The following is a 21,728-nucleotide window of genomic DNA, read 5'->3' as shown; positions in this document are numbered from 1 at the left end:
TGACAATAATCTCTCAAATAGAGAATATATTTTTTTTCTAAAGAAGAAAAGAAGAATTTGGAATTGAAATAATAAATGAATGAAAAGAAAGATATAGAGAAAGTTATGTATCCTGGAAAAGTTAACAAAGAAAAAGAAAGCAAAGATACAAATATCTGAATTAGAAATGAAAAAAATGACATTGCAACAGATCCACATGCAATAAAGAGCAAGAGCTCAGTTCTATGAAAGACTGTACTTCAACACTTTTGATATCATAGAAGAAATACCAAGTAATACACCATCCATCCAAATTAATGTAGGCAGATGTGGAAAAGATGAACAGACCCATAACAACAGAAGAACTAGAGACCATCAAGAAACTCCCCCAAGGAAAGCCCAGAAATTATAGGGGAATTCGACCACGTCCTTGGGGAAGCTCTCTCCCTAATTCTACACAAATGATTCCAGAAAATAGAAAGGAACTACACACTCCCCACCTGATTCTATGAAGTGAGCATAACTCTGATACCATAATCACTGAAGGACCCAACAAAGACAAAACTACACACCAATATTCCCTATGAATATATACATGCAATGTTTCTCAACAATATTCTAGTCAATATAATCTACAACAATATATATATTATAATGCCACAACCCTTTAATATAGTTCCTCATGTTTTGGTGATCCCATAATCATAAAATTATTTTCGTTGCTACTTCATAACTATAATTTTGCTACTGTTATGAATCGGGAGACCCCTGTGAAAGGGTTGTTTGACCCTCAAAGGGGTCGTGACCCACAGGCTGAGAACTGCTGACCTAAAGAAATTCACAACAGTGAAATTCAGATCCAAATCCCAAGTTCATTCTTTAAAGAAATGGAAAAATTAATTACCAACTTCATGTGGAGAGAAAAGAGGACAAAGTTAACCAAAGAACTTTGCACAAAGAAAAAATAAAGACCTACTACTCCCTGACCTCAAAACTTACTATATGACCATGGTAGTTAAAACAACTAGGCACTGGTACAATGATACCTATCTAGACCAATAACACGGGCTAGAAAACTCATCTGATTTTTTGACAAAGGACCACAAAATAGATTAAATGAGAAAGGGTCAACCTTTCCAACAAAAATGGTGCTCCACCTTCTTAAGAATGAGATGGAGCCCTACCTTGCCCCGTGCACAGAAACAGGATTAGAGACCAAATTTAACCCCCCAGAGCTTTAACGACCTCAATGAGAAATTTGGGAGACACTTACGTGCCTTATTGCAGGGTGTTCATGGACTACTAAATGCAATAAAGGAAGTACGTGCAGTGGAAAGAAAATCGATAAATAGGACCAATTAAAAATCAAACACTTATGCACAGCAAAAGACTTGATCAAAAAAGTAAAAAGAGAGCTCATGAATTGGGGGGAACCTTGATTAATGATACAAAGGACATGAGACCAATTACTAATATCTATGAATTCTGCAACACCTCAATAAGAAAAAATATATAATGCAATCAAAATGTAGGCAACGGGCACGAATAGACACTTCACAAAGGATAAAACTCAAATGGCTAATAAACATCTGAGGAAATGTTCACTATCACTAGCTTTCAGAGAGATGTAAATTAAAACAACGTTTAGCTATCACCTTATACCCACAACTATAACCTCATTCAAAAAAGGAGAGAACAACAGATGTCGAAGAGGATGCAGAGAGAGGGTAACTTGCACACTGCAGACTGGCACCATCTGTAAAGGTGGACAATCGTTTTGGAAAGCGATACGGTGCTGTGGCGGTTCCAGTCTCAGTTGCGTTAGGTGACGCCAGAGCCCTGCGTTGCACACATGCAGCATCTGTACCCAGAATGTCGCCTACGAGAGGCCTCGGGGTAGTGGCTACTCAGTGGGCCATGAAGCACAGAGCCAGTGGTTGCACCCACTCTCGCTTAGGGACGAAGACGAGGCTTGCAACGCTTGCAAGAGTGACAGCCTCAGCCACTCAAAGGCACTACAGTTCTACTCTGCCCTAGAGGGTCACTCTCAGTGCACATTGCAGAGTGGTCATTATTGTTTGAAAACTTATTTGTGATGATGAAGGCATCCGTGGTTTGCCTTGAAAAATTCTATCAGGCAATCTCTAATTTCAGTCCTTTCAACAAGGCGGTATTTTCCAATTAGCATCCCTTCTTTCTGTTTCCCACGATCACATTCCAACCTTGAATAATAATCTCTGCATCTTGGTTACATATTTGACCAACTTAAGATTGAAGAAGTTGGGATAAGTTTTCAATTTCTTCACTAGCTGTAGTGGTTGGTGTGTACATTTGAATAATAGTTATCGGCTGAAAGCTTACTCCGCTCTTGTCTTTTTGGTTGGGTCTGGTGTGAGAGGGCAGCTCTCCCACAGTCACATTTTGAGTGCTATCTGGCCTGTAGGCTCCACACTGGGCAGTGCAGCTGACAATACTCAGCGGCTAGTCTTGTAGACAATCTGCTCCTCCTTCACTGTCTGCTCTTAGTCTGCCAGCTCTGCTGGAATGTGTTCAACTTGGAGTTCCTGCTGATGCTTGAAAAGCCAGTGACACATGAGCCCCACAGGATGCAAACTGACAGACAAGTGTTGGACATTTATACCTGAAATGTAATTGCTTGGTTTTGGTCCGTTGACTTTTTTTTCTGTTTAACTGTTTGTTCGATTTTAAAGATAACTGGTTCTCTACATAGGCTATCAAATAATAGAGTGGTTGCCACATTGTAGTTATTTATTGTGAAAGGTGGCCTCTTCTTCATTCGTTAATGTATAGTCTCTGTGTCTACACATATATATGTTAAAAATGATGCAAATCAGCATCATTCCTATTTCAGCTAAAGCAATTTGAGAAAAGCAATATAATCAGATCCCCATCATTTTTGTTTTTGCTACAATTAGCAGTGTATATGCAGCGGGATGAATTAGAATTCTGTGGAATTCTGTAAGAACAAACAAGCCAACAGTATATTGTCTTATTTGACCTTAGACTGATCATGATCCTCCATTTCCCACAATGAAATCCCTAAAATAAAAGCCATTGTCACTGAGGTAATGATTCTGATACATGGAAATTATTAGCTCTCTGTGGGCCTGCAGCATTCAGTGTAGATTGCAAGTTAATGCAAAGAAACCTAACGTCCTCACAACTGGGCTAATGCACAACCCACGATAAATGGAGAAAAGATTGATGTTGTCAAGGGTTTCATTTTCCTTGGAGGGAATCGCAATGAGAGGCCCTTCATACGATGGATGGATACAGTGGCTGTGACAAGGGGCTCAACTCTGACAACAATGGTGAGCATAGGGCGGGTGTGTTTTGTTCTACTGTACATTGGTTTGTTTGAGTCAGAATCAAGAAGACAACTAAGAAGAACAATGAGATTGTTAAATAGCCCTTACTTAATTCAATGATATATTATCATAATTATGTGATAGTATTTTACCTATTATAAAATACCAGTAAATCAAACATTTTAATATATTACTTTGTTTACTTTTTTCTTACAGTTATTTATGAGATGTTAGGGAGAAAAAAATTTAAATGCAAATTAAATATTCTTTATTTAAATATTCTATTTTTGCATTAGGTTTTCCAAGTTGCTTTTCTGTACATATTACTAAAATTAATTCTGAGGGGGTGGGGGTGGATTAAGTTATTGCTGAAACAATTAATTCATGGAAGTAGCTGTCAATTATTTGGAAGGAGAAAAGTTTGTTATACTACATATTTGCTTTGGGGTTTTTTATAATTTACTTGAAGGATTTAGTTCCCTACATAGCTCTAGAGAAAGTAAAAGGTTAGCAGATACAAACCGACGAGAATGGAATAGAGGATGCCTGGCCGATCCTCCGGTGGGTGTATATTCCGATCCTGATCAATGGCTTCAATTGGTGGCGTCACAATGATGGGATTCAGCTCTTCCTGAAAAATAATTCAGATTTTAGTTTGTCTACATTATTAGTTATCTCTCATGAAAAAAGTGGCACTTCCACTATTTATAATCAAGATAGCTAGATAACATCTGGAGCATTAGCTGCTCTCAGATTTTAGGACGTGTAGTTTACCTCCTTAAACTATTCCATGTGCGTCTGTGGAGGGAGAAAGGTTACATTCAAAGTCAACATTGAAAGACAGAGTAATTACACAAATGAGATTTCATGCCAGGAATTTCTCCTCGATGAGCAGCAAGGAAGACTTGTATGAATACATTTTCAATCTTGCCTAGAGAATTTAATTAAAATAAACACATGGCTATTAAGTCATTCATGAACTAGAGATTTTTGTCCTTGATTTTAGAAATGATTTGTGAAAATAAGTTTATTTGTCCTTCCTAATTCATTATTAGTTGTTCTTGGGTGGCACGGATTTTCGGCTGTGGGCTATTCGCAAGAAAGTTGGGAGTTTGAATCGACCCAGGTGTATCTCTGAAGATGTGCCCATTGCTCGGCTTCTGAGCGGTTACTCGGGAGCAGCTGTACTCTCCACCCGTACGGTGACAGTGATTTGTAATCAACTTCATACATCTAATGCTACGAACAGCCACAATCCACTCTCAAAGATTTATAGACACAATTAAAACTACCATGAATTTTCAAACGATTCTTTAACCTAATATAAATAAAAGCCACAGCCTTGCAAATTTCATAGAGCTAAAACAAATCATAGGTTAATATACAGCTGTGTACATTTAATATATAATGGTTGGAAAAAGGATTCGAATTAAAAGCTTAGAGTGCATCCTTAAAAGTCAGTGTCTTCAAGTTTAATATCGACAGCTTTTTTCTCTTGCTTTCAATGTTGTCTTTTTAAAATTGTGTGGTCTTTAGGCTTTTCCAGCCCAATGGTCTCAAGTGTCAGCACTGCCCTGCATGAGGCTCAGTTGCTGCCATCTGGGGGGGAGGGGGGTGCTGTACATTGGGTTGCACATCATAAGATCAGTGGCAGACACTCAGCCCATAAGGAGCTGCCGTCTTGAGGACCCACACTGGCAGTTCTAGCACACTCCAGAGTCGCTATGAGTCAGAAACCTCGAGGGCAGTGAGTTAGTGTTTTTACCACATTTTAAAAATTTATGATGAAAGTACAAAATATAATAGATAAGTGGACATGGCTATGTTGCAATGCACATTCTTTACAAAAAGAAATTGCAATAGAAATTTGGTCCCAGGGTCAATGAACCTCAGTGCTGCCCTCAGAAAAGGATCTTAATATGTAAGTTATAAAAATAATAGTAACAAAACTGTACCCTGCACATATGCCTTTGGGAAACATCGTATGAAAGAATGTTTTAAAAACTAGTTTGTTGTACTATGTGACTTTGCATGTGCTAATTGACCTCATTGCTCTCTAAAAAGGGGATGACATTTGCATTTTAGATAAGCCCCCATCACCATTTTCTTCATCCAATATTCTTTTTTTTTAAATCTTTTTATTGGGGCTCATAAGGCTCTTATCATAATCTGTACATACATCAATTGAGCAAAGCACCCTTATACATTCATTGCACTCGTCACTCTCATAATTCACCTTCCACTTGGGTTCCTGGAATCAGCTCGGTTTCCCTTTTTTCCCCCCCAACCCCCTCCCTCCCCGATCCCAACCCTGGTCCCTTGATAGTTTATAAATAATTATTATATCTTATCTTACACTCCCCGGCGTCTCCCCTCACCCGCCTCCCCCTTGCCAATCTCCCAGAGAGGAGGTTACACATAGATCTCCGAGATCGGTTCTCCCTTTCTACATGCCCTTCCCTCCTGGTGTCGCCACTCCCACCGCTGGTGTTGAGGGGTTTGTCTGTCCTAGATTCCCTGTGCCTCCAGATCCCCACTGCACCGCTGTACATCCTCTGGTATAACCAGGTCCGCAAGGCAAGGTAGGATTGGGGTCATGATGATTGGGAGGGGAGGAAGCGTTCAGGAACTAGAGGAAGGTTTTGAGTTTCATTGTTGCTACACTGAACCCTGAGTGGCCCATCTCCTCCTCACTACCCCTCTGGAAGGGGTGTCCAGCTGTCTACAGGTGGGCATTGGGTCCCCATCATGCACTCCCCCTCTTTCACGGTGATGTGATTCTCACCACCACCCCACCTTTGATGTTGGAGACCTGGTCTCCTCTGTCCTTCATGGTCACCTATGTTGGTGTGCTGCTTCCGTGTGGGCTCAGTTGCTTCTGGGCTAGATGGCCGCTTGTTTGCTTTCAAGCCTTTAAGTCCCCAGACGCTATATCTCTCAGTAGCCGGGCACCATCCGCCTTCTTCACCACACTTGCTTATGCACACTTTCGTCTTCAGCCATTATGTGAGGAAGGTGATCACACAATGATTGTTTTTGTTCCTTTGTATCTGCTACATGGTCCATTCAACACCTTGTATTCGCTTAGGCCGTGTGCTTCTTCTCTGTGGGCTTTGTTGCTTCTGAGCTAGATGGCCGCTTATTTGCCTTCAAGCCTTTAAGACCCCAGACGCTATATCTTTTTTTGATAGCCGGGCACCATCAGCTTTCTTCACCACATTTGCTTACACACACGGCTGTCTTCAGTGATCATGTCGGGAAGATGGGTATCCTGCAATGGCTGCTTAGCAGGGCGAGGTGCTATTGTATTGGGGGATTATGCATGAGGAGGCCCAATGTCCATCTGCTACCCTACTACTGAACCTATAAATATATGCATATAAATCTATTGCCCCCATAATCATAAATATATTTACATATGTACATGTCTGTATTTAGGCTTCTCTGTATGCACTTTGCCTCCTACTCCTTTCCTCTATTTCCTTTCGCTTTCCTCCCGACCCATTACCATGTTTAGCCTTCATTCTGGATTCAGTAGTTCCTCTCAGTTACCTTGCTCTTGGTCACTCCCTTCCAGTCCTCCCCTCCCCTCCCTCCACTGGTTTTGAACCATTCGCTGTTCCCTTGTCCCTGTGTTGGGCAACACCTCCTCCCTTCCCCTACCTCCCACGCTCTCATGTCCCTCCAGGACCGTTGGTCCTGATCCAATATTCTTTAACACAGTGGGAAACACTGCTTGAAGTATCTGCAGACCTCAACCCAAATCTGTAAGTGGTGATTCTAAAGGGAAATAAAGTCCAGTTCAATATCTGACAACTTCACATTCTAAGGAATTACTATAATATTGCTTTCTATTGTTTCTATCACATGATAGAATCTTGAATATGTCACATACTTTCAAATACAATCAGTAACTTCAATGCTTGAGTTATCAGCAGAAATGTTTACTGATAGTGCACTAAGTCTAAAACAAAATAAATAATACTATTAAGCCAAATAAAATTACTAAGATGTCATAATGTAGAACATCTAATTTTATATTGAAATTTTAATGATTAGAAATTGTTAATAATTTGAGGTCACATAGATGTTAAAACTTTGTTGTACTCATTACTTCTAATGGGTTCTGAGCTGTCTTTAATGCCAGCAATTTCCTTGAAAATACGGAGATATTTATAGGAATAACTTAAAGAGCTAACATTCTAGCAGTCCATTCTCTTCTCTAGGAGCACTGGGGTAGAACGGTAGCATTGGGCTGCAATGTGTAAGGGCAGCAGTCCGAAGGCCCCGGGAAACACCGGTAAATAGTTCAAGTCTAGAACCTCACATGGGCAGTTTTACCTTGGCCTATAAGATCTCTATGAATTGGCATGGACTCGATGGCAGAGGGTTTGGATTTGGAGGGGGGGGGGGGATTCTCTACGTTAAGGTGAGTTGTTGGAATTAGTTGCCATCAAATTCACCTCAGACACCCAACTAATGGTAGCCCAGTGGATAGCTTCTTAAAGAAACTTTTCCTAATCCTGTGCTATGCTCATAATTGGAATCCACAAGATTTTCAGCAGTTTATTTTCAGAAAAGGATCCCCTGGACTTTTTACCTAGACCCTCCTAGCCTGAAGCTTTACCAAAACAAGGCTCAGCATCATAACAACACAAAAGCCTTCGCTGTCCAACAAGGGCCTGTGGTTATCCTGGAATAAAACTGGAGTTTTCCTATGAAAGGAATATATCCTGCCACTGAACTATCACTGATCACTAAATGTGGATGAGGACGCCTGAAAATATTGAGTCAATATCAAAGTGACTCCCTTTAATCCAGATTCTTTTTTTTTTTTTTTTAAACATTTTATTAGGGGCTCATACAACACTTATCACAATCCATACATAGACATACATCAATTGTATAAAGCACATCTGTACATATTTTGCCCTAATCATTTTCTTTTTTTTTTTTTTTCTTTTACATTTTATTAGGGACTCCAACAACTCTTACCACAATCCATACATATACATACATCAATTGTACAAAGCACACCCATACACTCCCTGTCCCAATCACTCTCAAGGCATTTGCTCTTCACCTAAGCCCCTTGCATCAGGTCCTCCTTTTTTTCCCCCCCTCCCTCCCTTTTCCCCCCTCCCACATATGCCCTTGGTAATTTATACCTCGTTATTTTGTCATATCTTGCCCTATTCGGGGTCTCCCTTCCCCCCTTCTCTGTTGTCCCTCTCCCAGGGAAGAGGTCACATGTGGCTCCTTGTAATCAGTTTCCCCTTTCCAACCCACTCACCCTCCACTCTCCCAGCATCGTCCCTCACTCCCTTGGTCCTGGAGGTATCATCCACCCTGGATTCCCTGTATCTCCAACCCTCCTATGTACCAGTGTACAGCCTCTGTCCTATCCAGCCCTGCAAGGTAGAATTCGGATCATGGTAGTTGGGGGGAGGAAGCATCCAGGATCTGGGGGAAAGCTGTGTTCTTCATCGATACTACCTCACACCCTAATTAACCCATCTCCTCTCCTAAGCCCCTCTATGAGGGGATCTCCATTGGCTGACACTTGGGCCTTGGGTCTCCACTCTGCACTTCCCCCTTCATTTAATATAATATATATATACACATACATATATACATATACACATAAATACACATACATACACACACATATTTTTTTTTTTGCATGATGCCTTATATCTGGTCCCTTGGCACCTCGTGATCGCACTGGCCTGTGTGCTTCTTCCATGTGGGCTTATTTGTTTCTGAGCGAGATGGCCGCTTGTTCACCTTCAAGCCTTTAAGACCCCAGACACTATCTCTTTTGATAGCCGGGCACCATCAGCTTTCTTCACCACATTTGCTTATGCACCCATTTGTCTTCAGCGATCCTATCATGGAGGTGTGCAGTCAATGATATGATTTTTTGTTCTTTGATGCCTGGTAACTGATCCCTTTGGGACCACTCGATCACACAGGCTGGTGTGTTCTTCCATGTGGACTTTGTTGCTTCTGAGCTAGATGGCCGCTTGTTTATCTTCAAGCCTTTAAGACCCCAGTCACTATCTCTTTTGATAGCCGGGCACCATCAGCTTTCTTCACCACATTTACTTGTTCACCCATGTAGGCTCCAGCTGTTGTGTCGGGAGAGTGAGCATCATAGAGTTCCAATTTAATAAAAGAAGGTATTCATGCATAGAGGGAGTGTTTGAGTAGAGGCCCAAGGTCCTTCCGCCACCTTAATACTTGATCTATAAATATAGACACAAAGATCTATTTCCCCAACCTCCTATATATATTTGCATGTACATGTCTTTGTCTAGACCTCCATGAATGCCCTTTGACTCCTAGCTCTTTCCTCCATCTCCCTTGACCTTCCTCCTGCCCTACTACCATGCTTCATTGCCACCTGGGCTAGAGTATACCTCTTCTCTAATCAACCTTACCCTTGATCATTTCCCACCAGGCCTGCCACTCCCCCTTCTCTACCCTTTGGGGTCCCATGTTTTTCCCTTGTCCCTGGGTTTGTTAACACCACTTCCTTACCCCCCCTACCCCCCACCCCAAGTCCCCCCGGAACTGTCGGTCCCGTTGTTTTTCCTCCCGATAGTTCATCCAGCCTGTCCTATTCAGACAGACCTGTGGAGTCACTAACATGCACGAAAACTAGACAGAGGAACACAAAGCAACAGTATATAACCGGACAACAAAACAACCAAGACAAACCACTGAAAAAGAACAGAACAAAACAGTTCACAAGAGAAAAGCTTGTAGTTAGTTCAGGGATCTTTGCTGGCCCTTAGGAGCGTTTTCCAGTCCAGTCTGTTGGGGCACCACGCCCTGGCCCCAAAGTCCACTTTCAGCATTCCCTGGGGACCTTGCCACTCCATTCCCTTGCTGTTCCGCTGCACTCCCCCAGTGCATTGCCTCGGTGTGGTGGGATCAGGTCAGGTGCAATTCCCACACTGTGTCTCCGGTGCTGTCCCCTGTATCGCCCTTAGTCACTGAGGGGCATCATGTCTCATAGTAGGGCCAGCCATGTTGTTCTCTCTGTGGACTGGCTGCTCTACTCAGGAACATCATCATCACGGCCTGGTGGGCCAGGCTGTGCTCCACTCTCTCTTTTTTAAGGTGACCAGATATCCCGCTTTTGGCGGGACAGCCTTGATTTTGAACAATTTTTCCAGTGTCATGCGGTGTTTTAAAAAAGTCCTGATTTTTGGAAAGAATGCATGCCAAGCTAGGGCACACCGTGCCATGTGCCTATTTCGCCAGGATATGAGTTTTATCAATGGTGTCCCGCCGGTGTCCCACTTTACCAATGTTAACATTTTGTTCCTCTGACAGAATTCAATATATGCACCAATCTCTCTCTCTCTCTCTCTCTCTCTCTCTCTCTCTCTCTCTCTCTCTCTCTCTCTCTCTCTCTCTCTCTCTCGGTCTTTCAGACTTCCTTTTTCTGTCGTCAATCTCTGTCTTCACACACACACGTGCGCACACACACACAATTCCTCTATCTTCCAACAGTCAGCTAGCTTCCTATGTAATTCCTGTATTTCTTCCTGAACTGGGTAAAGTCTGAGACTTTTCAAAGTACCTATGTTTGAATATAGTAGTGAGGAGTTGACTAGTTCTTTTAAGGCATTTCACAAAGAAACCTGATTATTTCAGCCAAAGTGATTACCTGCTAAGCTACTTTCATCCTGATTCAGCTAATTAAGTCTATGGTACCCTTTTTTCAGAGAGTCTGACTCTATTCAGACCTTTTGGAGGTGTTGCAAATCGGAGGATTATCTGTAATTTCACGATGCTTCCCACGATCAGGGGGGCATACTAAGGAATCCTAAAGAGTCTACAGAATCTTTTTAATAGCTTCCTTTTTTACCTAGAATTGTTTAAAAATGTATTCTTAGCTCTTCTGCTACTCTGTTAAATGCCAGCAGATCAGACTCTTAGAGGGAGTCCCTGCTGATTGCCTCACTGCGCATTTCACTAGAGATGGGACCGAGCATAGAAAGGGCTCAGTTTGGGTAATTGGTCATGTGGTTCAAAACCCTCTTTCTACCAGAGCTAACGTTTGGAGAATAAGGAGTGGAGTTTTAATATTAATTTTTAAAGGTTTATAGACAATAGAATTAAAAATAACAGACAGAGTTGCCAGGGAGGGAAATGTTTCCTTCTTAATCATTCACAGCTGGTTATTTAAAAGAGCAGATCAAAAGGTACTGAGAGAGGGGAAAACATATACATATGTACACAAAGAGACAAAGAGTTGAAGAACCGATGAGAAATGAGTATTATTTGAAAACTATATTGATAATCATCAAAATAGTGAAAAACAAACATTTCCAAATGTAAATGTTTCTTCAGGCTAAGCCTGAAAATGAGGGTAGGTGGAATGAAAGTTGTTACTTAAAGTCATTTTGGCTTCTCTAATTATGTCATTGTCAGTGCCTGTTCTGTTCTTAAACAAGTTGCACAAGTCAATAAAATAAATCTTTAAATCCATTTCTGAAAAATTGAGAGAAGTTGAGAAGAAGATTACTTAAACAATCTAGTAGGACTAACATTTTGCTTTGGTTTATACAGGTTAGCAACTTATATTAAACCAATGTTTTCCTTATGCTATGATTATTTATTTTTATGAATACTAGTACATTATATTTTGTTTAGGTGCTCAGGTGGTGTAGCGGCATGGGTGGGTCGTGACCTGAAAAGTTGGCAGTTAAAAATGTCAGCTCTGGCACAGGTGGAAGACGGGCTTTCTCATCCCGTAGAGAGTTGCAGTCTTGAAAACCGGAAGAGGCAATTTACCCAGTCCTGTAGGGTCACTATGTGTGAGCAGCAACTCAGTGTCAGTGAAAGAGAGAAAATAACTATAACTGGTTAAGAATTATATTCTCATATTTTGTATGAAGTTAAGTCAGATAAAATATAGATTTAGTCATTAGTAGTAAAAATGCAAATCACATAAATCCTTTATTAAACATTAGTCACCCGCAAACAATAGTCTCTATTGCAGACTACATCTGACGTGAGAAGTGTATACATATACCACGCAGAAATCCAGAAACACGCATGGGTCTTGCAGAGAGAACAGAGGACAAAGAATTATATTTGTTAGGGAATACCCACATGGTCAAGTACCTATGGAAAATTTACTAAACTTGACCATTTACTAAGCAATGACAGTAATCTCAATAACAAAGTACAATCCATATCTCACCCACCACATCACTGACCAAATGCCATTTAAATCAATAAAATTATCTGAACATATATACCCTTTAAAAAACTCATATTCAGAAGCTAAAGTACTATTTTAAAATGCCTTATGTATTAAATACTAAAGTCTGGGCTATGAAATATTTTAAAATGAATATTGATGACACCATTATATATGAAAACTTGTAGACCACAAAATGAACAGTACTTTGAAGATGAATGCAGAATATGAAAAGTCTTGAGTGAGTGAATTAAACATATAAGTAATTTGCTGAAAAGGACAAAGTAAATCAAAGAAACGTGAGTGAAATATGACAAAGTGAGACTGAGATGGAGCAGAGACAGGACACACAGAGCGCGAGTGTTCAAATCCTCACTTGCAGGCACTCCTCATTCCAAACACATCGCTGTCTTGGGATTTCCTGAGAAGCGCCCATAGGATAAAACAGGATCTCTTTTCTTAGTGAGTTAGTTTGACACTTTTAATCAACACGTTGATCAATATAGTCTGGTCATGAAAAGACTTTTAGCTGGTTGTGCCTTGGCTCTCCTAGAGTCTGTTTTTCCTATCTTTCTTTCTTCTCTCTTTTACTTTATTCCTTTTGTCTTATCAAACTTTTGTGTGTAAAATAAAATTGAACATATTTACTCATTTAAAGGTGATTGCAAAGAGCAAAAGAGCTGGCCTTGCATACAGTTTTTGGTTAATTTCTATTCAAGTGACTTCTCCAATTGTACGAAGATCACAACTCGAAAGGAAGTACATTTTGCAGTAGCTTTTGCATGACATCGAATTGGTTTTGACCCATAGCAACCTCTTGCACAACACAGTGAAACACTGCCTGGCCCTGCCCCATCTTCACGATTTTGCCCATATTTGAGCATCCCATTGTTGCATCCACGGTGGCAATCGACCTCTTTGAGGTTCTTCCTCTTTATCTCTGCCCTTCCGTATTACCAAACATGTCCTTCTCCAAGGACTGGTCTTTCCTGACAACTTGTCCAAAGTATGTAAAAGGAAGTCTCCAAGCAGCAGTCCGGCAGTACACATGACTGAAAATATAGTACAGAGGTGGCTATGACACCGTCTTCCACAGCTCTTTTTTCACAACTCAGGGATTTATTACTTTGGGATAATAGATTCTGCTCAAGAATATAGTTATTATTTTGTACCACCGTGCCCCTCATTTGTCTGATCATTTCCTTTAGGATTGTAAAGGAAGAATAAATTAGATGCTCACCCATGGCACAATTAGCCATTATAGAAAAAATTCAAAACATTCCTTTACTCTAACAGAATGATTTAACCTTTATCATTATCTCTTTGTGTATCAATGTATTGACTTTGGGGCAGAAAATTCAATATTTGTCTAGGACCTGACAACTTTATCAAATGTTCCTAATCAATTTAAACTATGTGAAACACTTAAAAATGTCGCTCGGGCCTTGTTATACCTTGCCTCTGAAGCAAGGCTGCTTTCGGGAGGTGCAGTCAGTGGTTATATGTTGGGCTGTGATCCACATGGTCCACAGTTCAAAATCATCAGCAGCCCACAGAACAAAGACTGACTGGGCTTTCTACTCCCTTGAACAGTTACATTCTCAGAAAGCCAAGATAGTCCCTCTGAGTCAGCATTGACTCGATGGCAGTGAGTTTGGTTTGGGTTCTGTCTCTAATAAGCGGACATATGTCCTGACTCGTGACCCATTTAATGGGCATAATACGAAAGACACATAGGATTGCAGGTTTCTATTTCACCGATGTTTAAATAGCCTGATATGTACTTTCTCACATACGTATCAACAGGAAACCATAATTAAACAAATCAGATCCAGATAAAGGTTTCCATAAAGAGTCCCGATGACCCAGTGGTGAAGGCCTTAACTGCTAACTGAAAGATTGGTGGTTCAAATACCGTCCATTCGCTGAAAGAAGTGGCCATCTGCTCCATAAACATAAGAACTTGGAAGCTCTATGGGGCAGTTTATTCAGTCTTACAGAGTACCTATGTGTGGGACTCAATTGTATGGCACAATTTCGGTTCTATAGATTCCTACTGTGAATATAACCATAGAAATAATCAAACAAAAAACTTTCTAGTAAAATACATGACTCTATACTTCCAAAGGCAGCATTACTCTGGAATGTGATTGATAGGTAGCAGTGAGTCAGTTACAACTCTGAGACTCTATTTACTATGGAACAAAACACTGCCTGATGGTGCTCGATCCTCCGAATTCTGACTATATTTCTATCACAACCTATTGTGGTCACGTGTCAAGCCATCTCATTGAGGGTGTGCTTTTGGCCGACCGTCTACTTTACCAAGCACTATAGCCTTCACCAGGAAGTGGCTCCTCCTGACAATATGTCCAAAACCCACGGGACAAAGTTTTATCCTCCTTGCTTCTAGGGATCTTTCTGGTTGTCCAATTTCTAACAGATTTATTCGTTCATCTGATCATTCATGGTGCAATTGGTAGTCTCTATTAGACCTTAATTCAAAGGCATCAAGTCTTTTCCATTCTTTCTTATTCATTGTTCAGTTTTAGCACGCATACGAAGCAATTGGAAATCCTATGCCTTCAGTCAGGCATACCTTAGTCTTCAAGTGGCATTTTCATTTTGAGCACTTTTCAAAAGGTCCTTTTTGCAGCAGATTTGCACAAAACATTACATCGTTTGAGTTCTTGACTTCTGCTTCATGGGCATTGGTTGTGGATTCAAGTGAAACGAGTCTTAACAAATGCAGGCTTTTTTTTCCTGTTTACTATAAATTTTTACTGGTCCATCATTTGAGTTTCAAATTTAGATTTTCTGAAAAAAAAATGCTGTGTTTTTGTGAACGGACATACAATTTAATAAGTTTATGGACAGTTAATATTTTTAGGTGATAACTGTAGGCTCTACTCTTCATTGCACCCTCATTACTAGTTTGTTGTAAAAGCAAGCTTCAATTGAAATGGTGAAATATGTATATAATAATAATTTATTAGAAAACATTCAAATTAGAAAGAATTAGTAACTTGTTCTCTATATTTAAGGATGTGTCAGCTCTGTTTTTTAGATGTACTGATCCTCACTCTGCTTTGAAAATTATGCTCCAGAAAAGCCCTGGGATGTTAGTGGTAGGTTACTCCCATCTTTTTAGGTTGCATCTAGCAACTAACAATCATGGTCCATATGATATAGAATTCAGTCTGTGATGCTAATAAACCCAAAGCCAAGGCCTTGGAGTTAATTTCAACCTATCTTAGCAGCCCTGCTTTTAGAACACTAAATGATTAACTTGATTCCTACATCTGTTGAATGCATGTGTTGCTATTCTGTAGCATTAGATCAATATCGTTACATTAATTTTATACTGTTCTTATATAACAAGTGTTTTAATTTCTCCAATTTCCATTAAGATTTATCACATGGTCCGTAGGTCACTGTTTTTCTGGTAAAAAATAATTTGAAAATTTAGCACACCGAGTAGTAAGGCTTCTGACATTAATTGAGGTACAAGTAATGAAACACTATTTAAATGTCATGCATCGTCCAATAAAAATCAGCGTGATGTCTTCGAGTCATACACACATAATATAACCTGGGCCTGACACACGTTTTTTGTATGTATTGCCAAAGTGAGCACCGCCAGACTGCCTTAAAATGCACTAAGACATCTGCAAATAATCTGTAGAAAGTCCTCCAAGTTAATTAAATATACAAGAAACATTATATTCTGAGACAAGCCTGAAAAGTAAACTGAGCCCATCAAATGACAAGTGTTTCTAACATTCAATCCAAATTTACATGTTATCTTCAATGATTAATTTTGAATGTTTCAAATCTACTCTTCTCTTTTATTTACATTCTCAGATGTCCATAGGATAAACTTACAATAGTTGAAAAGAGGGTAACCCACCGCTATTGATTCAAACTTAATGCACAAAGTGTAGCACATCATGACTAAGTGTCTGCTTGGTGCGGAGCTCTCTGGTTTCTTTTGTTTTCAATTTATGGAGCATCATAAATATGTATTGTTTTGTTTTTCAGCAGATTTGGGAAATTTTCATCCGTATTTTTCAAATATGTTTCTCTTTCCTTCTAAAACACTAAACACACGTATATTAGTATTCTTTATAGTATTCCAAAGGTATTCACCTTTTGAGAGTTTTTTTTGCTTCTTATACTTGATAATATCAATTTTCTTATTTTCAATTGCAATGTTTCTTTGTTTTGCTTTGAATGCTGCTGGAGAGTATTTAGAGGAATAATTTAAATTAATTAAATATAAATATTAATTTAAAAGAATATTTTCATAAAGAGTTGAATATTTTAATAATAATTGCATTTATTACCCCATTAAAATATACTTCAGTAAAATGTGTCTTTCTAGCCTGAGGCACAATTTAGTTTACATCCAATTTATAAAATAATTATGGACACATTTCATTTACTGCAAATAATTTTTTTAAAAACTTGAAGTGATAGATAACTCTAATCTATGAATATGTCCCAAGGTACTGACATCACTTTTCAAGCAGTACTCAATAAATTGGAGAGAAGGCTGAGGCTGTGAAGAAGTTTAACTCAAGGTGGGTAGAAAGGATCCATTTACTTGTATCAGAAGGAAATAACATTTAGAACTCGAATGAACATTTAATTGAATTGTAGATTCTATGTATACTAACTTTGCTTTTCAAAGAACTGCAGATCTCCTTCAGGGTCTTCAAGCATTGGTAGCTATAAGAATAAATCTAAGTTTTAGCTAATATTTTATTTTGGGGTGGATTTGGTTGTTTGAATTATATCAGCAAAATTTAATTTACCTTGAAATGAATATATCATACAATTTTCTAATTATAAAGCTTTCCCTTAAATTCATTCTTTGCTTCATTCTTTGACCACTTACATTGCAATACAAGGCTACCGGGAAAGAACTGACAGGCTTTTTGTTTGTTTGTTTTTTCTCTTCTTTTTCGCCTCCGCATCTTTTCAGCTCTCCTGGCTCACTTTCTCCAGGTTCCTTATAGAGGCCCATGTGTTACCTTCCAGGTGCCAGCTTCTCCTTAGTGATCCATTATTCTTGTCAACTCCTCGCTTGGAAGATTTCATTTTGAATATTATGAGATGGGAAGAACAATCACTTGTTTACCTGGATGATATAAACCGATAATTGCCTGTCAAGTAAAGTAGCTCTGTGAACATTGCCTCTGCTCGACCAGTAAAAGGAAAACAGTAGGGTGTGCGAAATACTTTGGTGATTATCTTTTCTAAAAAAACCTGAAAATATACTTGCTTGTAAAATAACTAGCACTAGTCTCCTAGGACGTTTCAAATGAGGATTTGCTATTAGTAGTTACTAAGAGTGTTGTTGTTGTTGTTTTTCTATATCTTCAGTTATTTTGTCTCTTTTACCACATTATTGCAAATTTACTGTCTCTTTAATCATATTATTTATTTTACTATTCATATATTGTTTTATATATTTCATTCTTACTTGAATTTTATTAGGACCACAAAATTGTTTTGAAACTCATTTTTTTTCAATGAAATCCTATTAAGGGCATGGTTGCTTTTCAACTTTGAATACATGTTTTCTAATGTTGCAATACCATTTATACAATTCATGTGTACTTTAGGAAGAAACGATGACAATCAAATGGTCCAAATTATCGTTTGCAATAATACATATGGATTAGGTGTGTGATTACTGTCTGAATGCAAAGTCCCATATTCCTGCAGTGGACACAGTGACGTCATACCTGGAATTTGTTTCGGAAAGGCAGCTATTGCCCATCACAATCCTGCCAGTGCTGCGCTATCGTTGTTTCTGACTAGAGTATTTGTTTACTTTCCCCTTTGAAGGCCACAAAAATATTACACTAGTCCTTGCAAAAATTAAACTTAAAAAAAAAGATTATTTCCAGTGTAAAGGCAAATTCCCTGCCCCACTCCCCCAGCCCCGCCCATCACACACCACACCACACACACACACACATACACACACACACACACACACTTGGTGGCTTAGCGAGCTATACATTGTGCTGCTAAGAACAAGGTCTGCAGCCTGAACACACGAGCGCTGATATTTCCACCCTGCACCGATGTAGAGGCTTGGAAAGCCACAGGACAGTTGCTAGGCTGTCCGTGAGGGCTGCGATGTGTCAGAGTAGATTGGCTGGTAGTAGGTCCCTGTTGTTGTTTAGTTGGTAGGTTTTTTTTTTCATAGGTAAAGTCGAAGCAGGTACTAGTAGTTGTAATTTCTGCAAACAAAATAAATATAAATCTAATTTCTGTAGGAATCCCTCTCCTTTAGCTTTGTACAAGTGGAAGGTGGTGCTAGACAAAATAATGATTTCATTTATGATTAAGATTGACACTCTGAAGGGCAATATTGTCTTCTACTGTGAATTCCATGGTAAGAAGCTTTAGTTTCCACTGAACTGTTGATCAGAATTCCATATCCATAACCCATCATATTATATCACAGAGCAGTGCAGTGCAGGGGAAAATACGCAATGAATTATTTCAGAACTTTGCCATAAACAGGAGTTATGTTAAATGTCAGCTCTTAATTTGCTGAAATTGACCACCTTATTTACAAATTACATAGTTTAAGATAATTATTTTCACTTTGGGCTATGAAAAGATCTTAACTATCATTTAAAGAAATATGGCTAAATATGTTATGTATATGTGTATGTATTTGTAGTTTTTCTATGTACCTTCCAGTGTCTTGAATAGATTCAAGTAGACCTGTGATATTTGAGCCTCTGAAAGGCGCACTTGCACTGTTCAGTGAGGTTAGGTTTGCTGCCAAACTCACAAGTGGTTCACGGTCAAGAGTAGCTTCATGGGAGACAAACCAGTTATCTGATTCCTCCTGTAGAGAAAGCCTGGAGATACTTTGGAGCTTTGCTACTAGGCAGAATCGACTCAATGTCAGTGGATATGTATTATAGTCTAAGTTATGAACAGCTGCAGTTTTCCATAAGCCTAAATTATTGCATAAACTGAAAACACAGAAATATTAATTAAACTAGACCAATAGTAATATTAATTTTTAGTGAATTGGTTTCATATTTTAACTTTAGGAATATTATTAAAATAGTTTTCACTTATAGTTGACTTGATGGTATTTGTTAAAGTATGCTGTAACTTACATCATTAAAAAATAGATTTCTCATTACTAGTTTCATGTTTTTTAGTATTTTTTATTATTTTAAATGGGATTATAGATGGTCCAACCCTATATTTTTAATTTAATTGATCAATTCATTAGCTTTCCCACTTCAAGGTCAGTAGTTTGAAACTGCAAGCAGCTCTTTGGAAGAAAGGTGAGGCTCTCTCCTGCCATAAAGATCTACAGTCTCCAAAACTCACAAGGGCAGTTATAACCTGTCTTAGAGGATCATATGAGTCAGCAACAAATTGGTGGCAGTGAGTTTACATTTTGTTTTGAACATACAAGTTGTTAGTGTCACTTTGCAGCTTTATTTTATTTGGTATATTTAACTTAGTGAGCATCATTAAACAGAGACTTAAAGTATGTATAAGTTTTAGGAAATACATACTAGCAGTAATTATACTACCATCACCATCATCACCACCACCACCACATTACTTTGCAGAAATAATCATAAAATTAACAACATGAACTGATTAATACAAAATTACCAACATGGGGAATATAAATAAATCATGTGGATAACTAGAATCATTATATTATATGCCTGGCATTAAAAAGACTGAACTTATCCTACTGACTGATGATATACAACACAAACTATTTTAAGCTTTTGATCTGTTTGCTGTTATTGAAAGTAGGGTGAAAAAGAACTGGAATCTTCTTGTTACTAAAAGGGCATAATGTCTCATATGAGAGTCCCATACCTGCATGACTTCAACAGCAGGACAAAAAATTGTAGAGGTTATGCCACCTCCCATTTACAAATAGAAAATAATAACACGACCACAACAGCACTAGAATTATAATGCACATGAGGGCACACTATTAACACAAGATTCCCATGTTATATGGACCTGTTTTACCCCTCATTCCTGGAAATATGATGGAAACCAGAATAAAGTTTTTTCCATGTACTTGGTAGAAATATATTTGCTTCACTAAACAGAATCAAACTTTAGGTGGAGAATCTCCAACGTCCTCTTTCCTACACATTGTTACCCAACTCTCATGACTACACTCTGACTTAAGTTGACAAAATCCACAACTGCAAACACCCTGGGAGAGATCAGGCAGGACATGCTTGTCGTACATGCAGGCAGAAGCATAGGATCGGAAACTCGTTACAATGCAGAAATGGCAGCAGTGACCAGAGCACATTAGAAAACGACTCAAGAAATACAGCAGCAGAGATGTGTAGCCTAGTAGTCAGGGACAGATCACCTAGAGCAGCTAAGTACCAAAGGAGGGACACAGAGTTCATGGGAAAATCCAGTTATTTAACATGTTCATTTTTATAAGCCTTTTGAAGACCCCTCACATACATTTGTATACAATTTATATTTACATAAGTCATAAAACTCCATTTCGTGAACAAATAGGAAAACAAGGGCACAACGGAGTATGGATATTTGAATGCTGTTTATAGCCAAACTAGGCTATGAATATGGTTTTTGTTGTTACAACTAACTATACAGAAATGTTTTATGAAAAATAATTTTTGCGTGTGAAAAAAAATTGCATGAAAATGTTATAGACTGCCCTTTTAGTAGCTGTTTGACACTGCCTGCATCCTCTACCAACGCTACCGGAAGTGCCTGAGACATTGGACTCTTCTCCTGGAAGGGCCAACTGAAACTCGGGGGTTTAATGTTTGCAAGAAGTATGACTCCAACTAGTTTTCCGACTTCTATTTTGTCCTTGCAAGACAGGCTCCTGCTTTAGACCACAACAGGGGAGCAGCTGATAACTTTGGCTGCTGATGCCGGTGGGGCACTGATAGATGTTTCATGAATCTTTTCCAAATGACATTTTTGATATTTGTCCACAGGGTCTCTAGAAGTGTCTGCCAAACCTTTCAATTTTCTTCAGAAGTTATATGCAGTTATCTACTCTTACCTCCATTTTTCTTCTTTGGTAGCAAGTATGTCTTCTAAATGCGATACATTTATTTCTGAAGTGATGGGCGCTTTTTATATGATGTTTCCTAGTGCCTTTGCATGAGAAGTAGCAGCTA

General features: G+C 39.0%; 1 protein-coding gene across 17 annotated transcripts in view; it reads right to left on the bottom strand.

The window, feature by feature from the left end:
- The window catches only part of PCDH15 (protocadherin related 15), an 819,982-nt gene that overhangs the window by 411,349 nt on the left and 386,905 nt on the right, over positions 1–21,728 (bottom strand). For all 17 annotated transcript variants that reach the window (XM_075535092.1, XM_075535093.1, XM_075535090.1 and 14 more), the window contains one exon: positions 3,831–3,939. In XM_075535092.1, coding sequence (XP_075391207.1) covers positions 3,831–3,939 — 109 coding nt within the window. The remainder of the gene's footprint in view (positions 1–3,830; positions 3,940–21,728) is intronic.

The sequence above is a fragment of the Tenrec ecaudatus genome, chromosome 16 (assembly GCF_050624435.1).
Source record: "Tenrec ecaudatus isolate mTenEca1 chromosome 16, mTenEca1.hap1, whole genome shotgun sequence".
NCBI lineage: Eukaryota > Metazoa > Chordata > Mammalia > Afrosoricida > Tenrecidae > Tenrec > Tenrec ecaudatus.
This window is presented reverse-complemented; position numbering and strand designations above follow the sequence as displayed.